The sequence below is a fragment of the Sitodiplosis mosellana genome, unplaced genomic scaffold, assembly GCF_009176505.1.
Source record: "Sitodiplosis mosellana isolate CC-2019 unplaced genomic scaffold, AAFC_SMos_1.0 Smas_scaffold_3, whole genome shotgun sequence".
Classification (NCBI taxonomy): Eukaryota; Metazoa; Arthropoda; class Insecta; order Diptera; family Cecidomyiidae; genus Sitodiplosis; species Sitodiplosis mosellana.
The window spans coordinates 4,550,191-4,563,612 of NW_022595246.1; the positions used below are offsets into that span (position 1 = coordinate 4,550,191).

General features: G+C 35.1%; 4 protein-coding genes and 1 non-coding gene across 6 annotated transcripts; 3 read left to right on the forward strand and 2 right to left on the reverse strand.

The window, feature by feature from the left end:
• Positions 1–2,104: 2,104 nt before the first annotated feature.
• Positions 2,105–2,193, reverse strand: Trnai-uau (transfer RNA isoleucine (anticodon UAU)). The gene is given in 2 exon segments: positions 2,105–2,140; positions 2,156–2,193. It is a non-coding gene; the product is annotated as a tRNA-Ile (tRNA).
• Positions 2,194–2,608: 415 nt separating this feature from the next.
• Positions 2,609–6,163, forward strand: LOC129565729 (adenylate kinase isoenzyme 6 homolog). Its single transcript, XM_055440899.1, has 3 exons — positions 2,609–2,754; positions 2,839–2,990; positions 3,064–6,163. Exons 1-3 carry the CDS (start codon positions 2,721–2,723, stop codon positions 3,388–3,390), a joined length of 513 nt encoding a protein of 170 aa, XP_055296874.1. The 5' UTR covers positions 2,609–2,720; the 3' UTR covers positions 3,391–6,163.
• LOC129565724 (2',5'-phosphodiesterase 12) lies at positions 3,554–11,918 on the forward strand. Of its 2 annotated transcripts, none has more exons than XM_055440894.1 (6): positions 3,554–3,692; positions 9,536–9,869; positions 9,972–10,267; positions 10,357–11,209; positions 11,277–11,428; positions 11,529–11,918. In XM_055440894.1, the coding sequence occupies exons 2-6, from the start codon at positions 9,542–9,544 to the stop codon at positions 11,643–11,645; spliced, it is 1,746 nt and encodes a 581-aa protein (XP_055296869.1). In that variant the 5' UTR covers positions 3,554–3,692; positions 9,536–9,541; the 3' UTR covers positions 11,646–11,918. The 2 variants fall into 2 exon arrangements, with proteins under 2 accessions (XP_055296869.1, XP_055296870.1); XM_055440895.1 differs by lacking the exon at positions 3,554–3,692 and adding an exon at positions 4,276–4,370.
• Positions 4,695–7,192, forward strand: LOC129565730 (UPF0047 protein YjbQ). Its single transcript, XM_055440900.1, has one exon. It carries the CDS (start codon positions 4,695–4,697, stop codon positions 5,205–5,207), a length of 513 nt encoding a protein of 170 aa, XP_055296875.1. The 3' UTR covers positions 5,208–7,192.
• LOC129565728 (DNA-dependent metalloprotease SPRTN-like) lies at positions 11,852–13,331 on the reverse strand. The gene is made up of 4 exons (XM_055440898.1): positions 12,991–13,331; positions 12,801–12,923; positions 12,183–12,720; positions 11,852–12,116 (listed from the first exon to the last, which is right to left on the reverse strand). The coding sequence occupies exons 1-4, from the start codon at positions 13,315–13,317 to the stop codon at positions 11,974–11,976; spliced, it is 1,131 nt and encodes a 376-aa protein (XP_055296873.1). The 5' UTR covers positions 13,318–13,331; the 3' UTR covers positions 11,852–11,973.
• Between the last annotated feature and the right edge of the window lie 91 nt (positions 13,332–13,422).

The following is a 13,422-nucleotide window of genomic DNA, read 5'->3' on the forward strand; positions in this document are numbered from 1 at the left end:
TTACCTTTACACCAGTTTCAAAATACAAACCGGTATTGAACAAATACAATTTTCTCACATTTGTGATACTTTTATATACTTGATCTGTACTGAGGAAATGTTTGGCGCTTGATTTTAGGCAGAAACTGGTCGTTTTAACGAGGCTATAGCCTCACATTTCCGAAGAAATGGCAAAAATCGCCCAAAATGTCGAAAAATGTATGAAAATCGTCAATTATTGCCAAGAAAACACAATTTTTCTCCCTTTTTAGTGGTTCTAGGCTATTATTCACTGCTTTCAAAATGTTTAGCGGTCTAATTTACATAGTAATTAGTTCATAGAAATCGGTAGTTAGTCTTTTATGCTTGAAAAAATGCAAAAAAACGCCCGAAATGTCGGAAAATGTATGGAAATCGCCCATTATTGCCAACAAACACCCTTTTACTCACTTTTCAGTGTGTATAGGCTACCGTTGACTGCTTGTAGAATGTTTAGCGGTTGATTTGATCGATTTGATATGGAAATTAGTTGATTGAAACCTGCCAAACTTCTTTCAATTCGGTGAAAGAAAATTTTGACAAAAAATTAAAAATAAAATCACGTGAAAAAGGTTCCCGAAGAAGAAGTGAGTTATTCATTTTGGTTTTCTTGTAATATTCGCATATTACACAATCCCTTCAAACACATTCAATTGAAGCCGATGCTTTCGTCACTGTTTCGTTTAGCTCTTTTGCATACGGTTAGTGCAAAAGCATTTATTGCCTCACCGCGAGCGCCATCTGTTCATCTTGAACATGAAAACAAACAAATTGATCCATACAGGATTATACTACAACAACATCTCTATATAGAGGAAACGCTGTGGTTCGTTTTCTTCGGCATATTTGTTATACACTGCCCTCATTTCCACCGATTCATATATTGGTTGGCAACTGGAGTCACTTTGTTTGTTTTCATGTTCGCACCAAATAGATGGCGTTTGCGTTAGGGAGAGCAATAAATGCTTTTGCACTAAAGGTATGCTCTTTTGCAGTCAATGACAGATAGCTGAGGATATATGCTGAGCATAGAGACTCAGCAAGCTGAGATTGGGATATTTTGACTTTGTGACGTGCTATTCAAACCAATTTGGGGGATGGAGGGGAGTTTGGAACACATTTTCCATTACACTCCATCAACACTCCACCAAAATTCCACATAAATTTGCACGAATAGCAAGTCACAAAATCCAAACGTCCCAATCTCAGCTTTCTGAGTTCCTATGCTCAGCATACAGTCACTCACAAAATTGTCTGTACACCTCACGATTTTCATACAAATTGGCGTTTTTCGTGTCTCAAAAAAATATGCTTCGCGAAATCGAACCTCGAAGATTTTTGGTATACTGTAGGTGGAAGGCCTGAAGACCAAAATAGTGAAATTTCAGAATAAAAAATCCACAGGAATTGAGACACGAAAAACGCCAATTTGTATGAAAATCGTGAGGTGTACAGACAATTTTGTGAGTGACTGTATATCCTCAGCTATCTGTCATTGACTGCTCTTTTGTGAGCTATAGTGAAGTCCAATTCGCAATCGACTATTTTGACCATGAACACCGAAATATGATTCATTCGTTCATAACGAATATGAATCCAGAGTGCCTTGACTTCAAAATACAAAACGGTATTGAACAAATACCATTTTTCTCACATTTGTGATACTTTTATATACTTGATCTGTACTGAGGAAATGTTTGGCGCTCGATTTTAGGCAGAAACTGGTCGTTATAACGAGGCTATAGCCTCACATTTCCGAAGAAATGGAAAAAATCACCCAAAAAGTCGAAAAATGTATGGAAATCGCCCATTATTGCCAACAAACACCCTTTTACTCACTTTCTAGTGTGTGTAGGCTACTGTTAACTGCTTGTAAAATGTTTAGCGGTCGATTTTACATGGAAATTAGTTGATTGAAACTGTCAAACTTCTTTCAATTCGGTGAAAAAAAAAAATTTGTTGAAATATGTTCAACAGATGACTGAGCAGGTGAGCGAGCAGGCGAGATTTCCGTGAGGCAAAAGTTTCTATTTGAATTTCTTAAATGATACCTTTGTGAACTTATGTAACGAGAAAAAAAAACAAATGCTCCAAGTGGGGATCGAACCCACGACCTCGGCATTGCTTATTACTGTCCTATAAGTACCATGCGCTAACCGACTGCGCCACTGGAGCTACGACAACTTCAAGACTAAACATTTAATAGAACTTCTCTGTATATTCGATGCAACCGTCTTTAATTCAAACAGTTAAATATTGGTTAGCGCGTTAATATTTGACCATTTGTAAAATGATAAGGGTAGAGCCAACCAATATTGGTGCTCCGTTGAGCTTGACGTATGAGCATAAAAAAAAAATTTCAAAGAAAAAAAAATAATATGCTCATTAGTTTAGATGTTTTTGCTGATAGCATATCCACGTTGGCAATTCATAAGTGATAAACATATTTTTTTCATTCATTAATTGTGTTGCCAAACCACACAACTACTATTTTGGCATAGTCATTGATAGTAGCCAATTGGTCTATGTTGTTTTTTTTTATCAAAACAATTTGTTTGGTGTCATTGAATGCATCCATTTCAATGTTGATGTCCGAATGTCGAAACGACTTTGACAGCTGCAACCATTGATTTAAACAAACACACCGTATACCCATCGTACGTTCGGTTACACACAATTTTTTCTACAAATAAATCGCTAAAATGACCGTGACATCACCGAATATTCTCATAACTGGTGAGTTTGAGCTATTTTAATGATTGGTGAATGTAAGAATTTTCAATATTCATTCAAGTTTCAATTGGAAAAACATTCTTTAAGGCACGCCTGGTGTTGGAAAATCAAAGATATGTGCCGAAATAGCCAAACAACGTTCGATGAAATGGCAAGATGTTTCGAAAATTGCCAAAGACAATGGATTCGTTGAGGAATACGATGAAACATTGGAGTGTCCAGTTTTAGATGAAGACAAAGTAAGTTGAACCATGACATCAACCCAAGTTCAAACAATGCTTTAGACATAAAAGCACTTGTATCATTCCACAGCTTATGGATCATTTGGAGCCTGAAATGGAATCCGGTGGAAATATTGTTGAATATCATTCATGCGAATTCTTTCCGGAACGATGGTTCGATGCCGTTTTCGTCATTCAGTGCAACAACACGATTTTGTACGATCGTCTAAAGGAACGTGGTTACAATGAGGCGAAAGTCAAAGAAAACATCGAATGTGAAATCTTTCAAATGGTTCTCAACGAAGCAAAAGAATCGTACGATGAAAGCATTGTGGTGCCACTGTTGGGTGAAACGGAAGCAAATTTCGCCCAAAGCATAAAACAAATCACAGATTTCATTGATACATTTGGGAAATAAACTTGTTGTTTACTGAACCACTGCGTTATTCGTTCTTCTTCTCATTCTGAAGTCATTTAAAGGTTATGGTTTCGTAGTCCGCGTTCATGCTGCTACTGCCCACACACATACACTCCGAGCAACACATTGAAAACGGCAACTGTCATTTGCATTGAAGGTGTAGTGAAATTCGTGGTGTTGCCATCTCACATATTCAAGACACACAGACACATATTCGACATGCCTTCATAAACAATCCCATACAAACCCGACAGCTATACATCGACGATCACGCGGATTATTTTGTTCGGAGCCGAATTTGCGTACGTATTTATTTCAATATTTTTAATTATTCTAGTATAAGAAGTGATTGAATTAAAAATCCAACACAAAACGATGTCACAAAAGTTGCACATGCCGATGGGTTTGTGTAAAACTACGGCGATAGAACACTCGTGGCAAATGTGAGTATGAAGTGAGAGACATACTTGCAACAATAATAACAGCACCAAGGCAGAGTATGTGTGTGTGTTTGTGTCTGTGTGTGAGAGAGAGAGAGAGTGTGCGTATGCAGATGCGTATGAGTGTATGTGAGTGGCGTGTGTGTTTTGCTTGTTGGTGTAGGTGTTTTTTCTGTTGAATTTTTGTTCCCAAAGAACTGACATTTCATAATTGTCAAAAAAACGAAATCGTCGTGAAACCCAGTGACACAAATAAAAAAATGGCCAAAATGAAGTTTTTTATTCGATAGTTTTGTTTATTTTTTTCGGTGGAATTTTACAGTTTCTCTCTGTCCCTATCATTTTTCTATTCAATACAATTTACCAACATTGACCAAAACGTATTTCATAAGCGTTCAATACCCGTAATTGAATTGATAAAGATTTGCGTGTGTAATAAAAATCACTTGAAACTTGAAACTAGTGTGTAACCTTCCAACATTAAAATTGGTCGACTACGACGACGGCGACGAGAGACACGAGCAAGAGAAAAATTCATTTGTAAGATAAGAAGCAATAGTGTGCGTTAAATAAATGTGTTAATCAATTCATATGGGATAGAAAAAAAAACGAAAGGATTTGCAAAATTTCGAAGCAAACGTGATAAGCGTTTGCAAAACGGAGCAGTAGAAGCCACACGATAGAACACGAGAGAGACAAGTAAAATTCATAAACGTAACCACGTTCAACACACACACACATATATATACTCATACACAACGTAGAGCCATCAAATCACACAAATTTCCGTATATAGTGAGAAAATCATACGCCAACGAAACCAAAACCAAACCAAACCAACAACACAACATTCCCCAAAAAAATATGGCTACATCGAATCCAGGCATTGTAATTGGATCAGCGTGGTTCCAGCGAAAAATTAATCTACGACCAAAACATCGAGGTGTTCATTTAGTTACCGACGAAATTTTACGTCAAATTCCAGAGCTGTGCCATTTTTCGGTTGGCCTATTTCACATACAAATTTTACACACATCCGCCAGTTTAGCGCTAAACGAAAGCTGGGATCCCGATGTTCGAGACGATATGGAAATGATGTTGAATAAAATCGTACCGGAAGATGTACCGTATCGACATTCGTGCGAAGGTCCCGACGATATGCCAGCACATGTGAAAGCATGCTTTCTGGGTAGTTCATTAAGTATTCCAATTACGGATGGTAAATTAACATTGGGCACATGGCAAGGTATTTGGCTTTGTGAGCATCGTGATCATGCCGGATCACGGAAATTAGCAATTACAATATCAGGTTGTCCACGTGATTCAATCCATAGTCCAACATCACCCGTTTCACCAATGCCTTCAACAACTAGTTAGGGCAGGTCTTACTGCCGAAATGCTCGCGCAAATTAAAAACATTGTTAAATTAAACAGATGGACAAGAAAACGAGTGAACAAATGAGTGCAGAAAATAGACGAAATTGAAGAGAAATCTATGCAATAGCCACGATTAAATTTAAAAAGAAAGACACACACGGAGAAAGAGAGACACAAACAGCAGAAGCAACAGAAGCAAAGTGCAGGAACACTCAACTAACACACACCACACACACGAACACTTTACAATGGCACGTTTAAATGTAAATCAATAAATAATTAAGCTGACTTAGAGAGTGAGAAAAAGGAGGAACGTATGGATACATAGAGCTACTACAACCCGATTCAGAAAACTAAAACCACAAAATTGATAAAAAAAATATGCAAAAAGACACAAAAAGAAACACAATAAAAACAAGTATGGATGTTATCGAAGAGGAGAAGAAAAAAAAAACGAACAAATGAGCCAAATTTAAAATTTGCATTAATCAAAGGCTAACGAAAAATCGCTATAAAAATTCTGCAATAACAACCACAACCACAAGTCGAATCAGCTACATTATCACAATCATTGGAATTTCGTGCTCGTCCTTTTTCAGTTTTCTTCGTTTTATTTTTTTCGTCGCTGTTGTTTTCTCTTTATCAGATCAAATGCAGAGCATTCATTTAACACGGCAATAAAAAGCTAAACAAACTGACCCAATAGCGCAACCGTAAAAGACAGGAAAAAAAAACCAAAACATCCGAAAGATAATCAAGTAAATGGATTAAATTGTACTGTATAAATTTCCAAAAACCACGAAAAGAATTTGTTGACACATAGCAGCCGCAGCCGGAAGTGAATCGAAACGAAGACAGAAAAACACACACACGGAACAAAAAATTAAACATTAGCCCGTAATAAAAGGAAAAGAAAAATAGTAAATAAAATATGGAATTACTTCGATAAATGTAAATGCATGTTGTTCATTTGTATGATACGGATAAGGTACTTTTCACCCAGTCACAACACACACTCAGTCACGTTTTCACTCAGTCACGCGCCACACTCTGAACTAATGGAATAAAAACTACTAGATATCTGCTTTAGCATATTCAGACTCAATTCAACGATGCATTCCAGGGCAGACGAAAAAAAAACCCAAAAAGAAAAATCATAAATAAAGTTCAATAAATAATATAATAATCGTTTGAGGTCAAAAGAGTGTGTAATTAAGGGAAGAGAGAGAGAGAGAGAGAGAAAGAGCGTGTTATCACACGCAGCCATTCGTTCATAGTTTTTGTCATCGAAAAGGTGGTTTTATTTTTGGTTATTCTCTTACCCAATTAAATTTTCCTTGCATTTGTTCTTCTGTGAATAAATACGTACCTAACGTAAAATAATAATCATTCAACTGGTGATATTAGTTTCCGATACAATGAAGTGGTGGAATAGACGATGTTTTGAACTGGATTCTTATCAGTCGGCCAATGGTCACATATACACACTCACACATACAGACACACATCCGCAGATACACACATTCGAAGTTTGTGTTTGTTTCATACGTTTTTTTTTCTTTCAAAGCAATCCAAGCAAATAATAAATCAACGTTGTAATTTAGAAAAGAAAATAATATGATATATTTTAAATCGAAATGAATAATAAAACGTGAACAAAAGAAAGCATCAAAGTTACATATATATTTTAGTTGTTTTCATTTATTTACTCATTGTTTATAATTATAAAGCAAATAAATGACACACACACACACATCAGGAGACTAGAGAGTAAAATAATTTTGTTCAATTAACATTGACATGGAAATGGGAAAAGCTTGAAATTGATTTGTATAAAGAGGAATATTTTCGGTTGAAGTTAAAGCATCGAACATCTAATCAGCAGTGATTAGAATTCTAATTGTACATAGCGCGCGCTCATTTAAATTATCATTACTTAATGTATACCATAAGAGCTTTATTATTCGAATAAAATGGAAAAACCAGTGGTTCGACTCTTCATTTCCTCAGTTGATTTGATGCTTATGAAGAATGAGAAGAAGAAGAAGAAGACCGTCTCCCAAATCTCTTTTGGGAGATTCAATCATCAACTAGGCAAGAATATCCTTTTCTATTCGCCATTTGTCCAAATTCTAGCAAAAAAAAGTCCACCTTGTGTATTAAACACAATTCTAAAATTTAATTTAGGCAACAGAGTTTTTTTTCCTCTAAATTAATAGAATTCGAATTTTTTTCGGCTCGAATTTCATTCATCGAACTCGCTATAAACCACTAGCAATTCACACAGATTTTATTTTCATTTGTAGTTGTAAATAATCGCAAAACAAACAACAACAAAAAAAACCAAAATGTCAATAGCAAACCAATCTACTTCTCTTTGTCGTAAAATTAATCAGTTTGTAGTCCATAACATCTAGTTGAAATTCGTGCTTTCAAATCACAAATTTGTATAGAAACATATTTGTTTAGTACACAAACACACACACACACACACAAATCCACGAACCCCGATTATAAGCAGATTCATATGTAGGTTTGAAACAAATAAATTCACCATTCCTCCCTCTACTCTCCCAGAAAAAAAAACACCACAACTAAATTTAACTTAACGCGGGAATTACTACTTAAAAAGAAATGCGAGATTGTAATTAATTTAATAACATTAAGACAAAACATGATGGTGTTCTTGTGTTAGATTTAATAAGAGATTTAAATAATAATAAAACGAAGAAGAAGAAGAAGAAGAAAAAACAAAAAGCAAAGTTATTTAATTGAACTTAAGTCAAGTGGAACAGCTGCAAATAACAATAATGATACAAAGTATTCGGTTAAGTAGAATTCACCCAAAAGAAGAACAAAAAAAACTAAGAAACAAACAGCAACAAGAAATCATTATAGTTTTCATGTTAACTAAATCATCAAATCCAAAGATTTCATTTATAAATAATTCTATAAGACACAACACAAAAGATAGAACAACAAGGAGAAGAAGAAAAAAAATATAGAAATCAAGTAAATGAAATAAGAAGCAAATAAACAAAACCAAAACTAAATTATGAAAATAGATGAGAAAAAAAAATTATTTGAAATTATTTGAAACCAACAAAAAAAAAAAACACTAAAAAAATATGCATAGTTAAAAATTATAAATACATACATGATGATGAGAAGCAACCCAGATTTAATCTACATATGGCAGCCAGAGCAAATAATTTACAATAATGAATTAGATTAAAAAAAAACCACTCAAAACAACAACAAATGACACATTCACTTGAAAATAAATTTAAAACTAAAATAATTAAATAAATTTAAAGAAAAAAAAAATTAACTTCTTAGAACTAACGACTCTAGCAAACAACAACAACCAAACAAATGAAAAAAAATGAAACCAATATATTGTTATTTTCTTCGTGCGAATGAGAGAGCGAGCTCGAGAGAAAGGGAATTTTTAAATAAAACACACTACACTAGCTTGAACATGACACACGTGCATTGATTTTTCTTGACTTTGGTTCCGAGTGGGATGGGTTCAATCAAAATAATATATTTTTTTCGTACCGCAAGAGAAACAAGAAGAAATTACACCAACAACAACAAAACACAGAAAAAATACACAAGAAGATTATGATGAAGATGCAAATAAAAAAAACAGATGTAGTGAATATCAAATGGGTATAGTTTTTTGAGAAAAAAAAAATCGAACAATAACGTAGTCGAATGTACTCGAACAACATTCTATCACATTTGCCTTTTAACAAAATAACTTTTGTTTGTCATTTATTTCTCTTTCATTTTTCGTATAGTAATCTTAACTTTCTAGTCATTTGTTGTATTTTTTTTGGTTTTTTTTTCATTTTGGTGCAGACAGTCTTTGTTCTTTGTTGTGTCTATTTTTTTTCTACTCGATTTCTGTAGCAATTGAAATATAAAAAAAAAACAAAACAAACAATGAAAATGAAATAAATATTTTAATTATAAAATGAAATGAAAAAAAGTAACAATCAAATTGATTATTTATTAAATGAGAATATAAAAACAATTGACGAAATATCATTTAGATCTTATTTTGCAAATATGTCTCTTTTTTTGGTCGATTTATTTTTAATGACATGTAAAATTGTGACATTAAGTTCATAAACGATTTTAGAAGGAATAAAAATTAAATAAATAATCTTAATAAAAATGAACGGAGAACGTCTTTTCCTTTTTGGCTTGTAGTTTCTTTGAAAATTTCTTCTCTTCTTTTTCTTCCAAAATTTTAGGTATAAAATTCAGTCAGAAAACCTATTAAAGTAAATGCCCATATTTTTCTTCTCTATTTTTAGGTTTGAATGACCCGCTGGCACCGTATAGTAAATATGGCTGTTGCGCATATACGACGGCACGCCGACGCAGCCAACTTTGAATTAGTTTTTCGTTATCAAAACCGAGATGTCAACATTGATCGTGTGTTCAACTTTCAACGTAGCATTGGTGAGACCATCACATCAACACTAGCTCGAATCAGAACAAACGTCGAAAAAGAGCATAATAAAAAATTCAAGAAAGCAAAAAAACCGAAGAAGGGTGAAGCTGTTACCACCACAGCCGATGTCAATCAATTCGAAATTGACTTTTTGATTGACAAGAATGAGTCCACAACATGGTTGGATGTGTTTGGTAAATTCAATTTTTATCTAGTTTAGCTTGTCTAGATGACAAATTTACTTCAACCAATTTGTCAACGTTGTGATAATTTGATTTTCAATATTTTGCTTTCAGCCAATGTCGACGACCATGAATTCAAGACAACAAAACTAAAAGTATGTGGCCAGGAATTTGCAGTCGCATATAATCATCCGTATGTGGGTCAGCTCACGATGCCAACAGTCATTCTTGTGGGTTTCGATTGCTATCCGGCAAAATTTGAAGTTGTATTCACCGAACAAGATAAATGCCAATTCGAATGGTTCAAAGGGTTGACAAATGAAAATGAGTCGAATATCGTTTGGAGTAAATGCGAACAGGAGGGATTCTTCTATCGAGTTCAACCCAATGATTTGCGTCATAAATTGAAAGTAAATATTTTAAATTTGATTTAAAGATTACTCTTGTTCAAATTCAATTATTCATTAATGTTCATTATGCGTTCCATTCTGTCTTTCAGTTCGTTTGTACGCCAAAGTCTGACACAAAAGAAGGCCCGAAAGCTGAGATCATATCAAATTGCCTGGTTGAAGCTGGTCCCGGTTACGATGCCTTTGAGGAGAAACAAAAATTCACGCCAACACGACTGGATGGTTCTCAATTTCGGGTTGTCTCATACAATTTATTAGCCGATTACTATGCGGACAGTGATTTTTCGCGCAAAGAACTCTTTCCATACTGTCCACCGTTTGCTCTGGCCATTGACTATCGAAAGCAGTTGTTCATTCGCGAAATTATTGGCTATCATGCGGATATCTGTTGCTTGCAAGAAGTCGACTCGAAGGTGTTTGACTTGGATTTAAAACTGTGTTTGGGCAACGATGGAATGGATGGATTATTACAGAAGAAGGGTGGCACAGCTGAGGGTGTGGCCACATTCTATCATCGTGATAAATTTTCCCTCGTCCATAGCTATGGATTCAATTTGAGTGAAAACATGACGAAACAGCCATACTTCCAAGAATTATACGAAAAAATCAAAGACAATGAAAAACTATGCGAACGAATGCTATCGCTATCAACGGCACTTCAAGTCACGGTGTTACAATCAAAAGAAAATGGACGGTATTTAATTGTGGCCAATACTCATCTTTATTTTCATCCCGATGCCGATCACATCCGCTTACTGCAAATCGGTTTCTTTATGTTGTACGTGAAGCACATCTATGAGAGCACCATCGCTGAATTGAACTTGAGCAAACAACAAATCTCCATCATATTTTGTGGGGATTTTAACAGTGTGCCCGAATGTGGAATTTATAAGCTGATGACGGAGAAACTCGTTCCCAATGATTTTATCGACTTTCAAAGTAGTAAGTGCCACGCTCATAGTTCTAGTGATGCTTCCCAGTTATCATGCAACTATTTTCTATTTGACAGATGCTGAGGAAGCCATTGTTGGAATTACACTACAGCAACCGTTTGATATCAAATCGGCCTACAACAATCCGAAATACACCAACTTCACCGTTGGCTTTGCTGCATGTTTGGATTACATTTTCTATGAAACAAACAACTTGCGTGTATTACAGGTGGGTTGAATGGGGCTTGAAAAGATCAGCCTTGATCGATTTCCTTTTGGTCATTTCTTTGATGTTCAATGAAAAAAAATTTCATCCATTTTTCCATCAGGCCGTTCCATTACCAAGCGATGAAGAGTTAAGGTCATTGACAGCAATACCGTCGATTGTATTTCCATCTGATCACATTTCATTGGTTGCAGATTTCGAGTGGAATCATCAAGAATAAACATTTTGTTTCAGTATCATAGACCCTTTACTGTTGGGCAATTTGGCAAATGTGTTTCATTTTTTTCAAAAAAATCATGTATATTTCGATTGAGCTGATTAACAATTCTCTTATTTATGTGAACTTTGTTCACTAAACAATATCAATTTGTACAACTAAAGATTAAAATGGAATGAAAAAAACTGATTCTAGTAAATGATAGACAAATATGATAACAATAATGAAATAAAAGGAGTAATAAATACAATTCGCTGTAGGAAGCGGCCAATTCAACGCATTTGTAGCTGCATCTAGTATAAAATAGAACTAAAAATAACATGGCATTTTTTCATAGAAGCAATTGAATGCATGACCTGACTAAGCACTGGAATGATTGCTCAAGCGACGGTTTAAATCTACAATAGAATGAATTTAAATGAAAGGTTTGTATCTGCGCGATGGTTAATTCGCTTGCCAACTGGACGTTAAAAGCTAAAAAAAATCAATCAATTTTAAAAATTGGCAACGATTCGTTCGAATCGAATGAGAATTCAATACCGGTGCATTGTTCCAAGTGCTGGATGACAGCTTCATCGGCAATTTTACACAAACAAATCATGCACACCGTGCGACTGTCATCATGCAAACTATTATCTGTATCGACTTTCAAGTAATTATCAACATTAATGAATTGCTTTGTTTCACGGTCAAAGTTCACGTAGTATTTATTTGCGATTGGATCTTCACCGGCTGTGTTGATGTCCATTACAAACGTGTCGTCCATGTAGACATTATCATTATTGTCTTCCAAACGCACTTTCTTCGTTTTTATGCGAATTTTGTTTTCCGACACAAATTTGTTGAATATGATGATGCAATCCCAATGTGTCAAGTATTCTTTCGGGTTGTCGCCATACCGTTCAAATTGATGATCACATTGTTCGCGGTTAATCCACATCAGATCTCTCTGTGATGGTTCTCGTGTCTTTCCTTTCACCCAAATAAAACCAAAGTATGGCGCCATGTTTCGGCAATTCCCAAGACATCGCCACTTGTAATACTTATCCACAGTCGTCTCGGTAAAGTCGTGATTGATCTGCACCGTGTGTATGAAAATCAGTTACAAAAACAAAATGCACCCAAACAAATAAATATAATGAAAGTCAATCAAGTTACCGTTATATTTAATCCCGTTTGTGCTCGGATGGCATTCATTTTTGCTTGGAAATTGGGGCCATGGTGATTTGGGGGCCTGTCTTCTTTCTTTATGTGTATCAAATATGCATGAATCATCTCATGCTGTAAAACATCGATTCATTAAAATAATTGAAAAACGGATGAGGAGAAATGCGATAATTACACTTACAAGCAGTATTTCGATAGTTTCTCGACGCGATCGCACAACGAGTAAATTCTTATTTAGGCTGATCGACATTCTACCGTTTCGAACATTTTCCGGTGGTTTGGTTGCACCAGCATTTGTGGCAGCGTTGCCCGGCAATGAGTGCCAATCGAGAACAACGCGAAAATTCAAAATACCACCGAAGAACAAATTATTATATTCATCGAACATTTCGTGAATATCTGGATTTGGTTGCAACAATTCCCAACAAGGATGACCAATATTGGTGACTTTGTCCAAATCCAAAATCACTTCCGACATATTGACTGAATGATTTAGTGATGTAGCCATTTTTGAACACAACTATCGACTGACTTCCTACGTGAAACGGAATAAAAGCGAAAAGAAAAAGTCAAACAACGACCATCTTTTTTCAAATCATTCAACACCAACTTC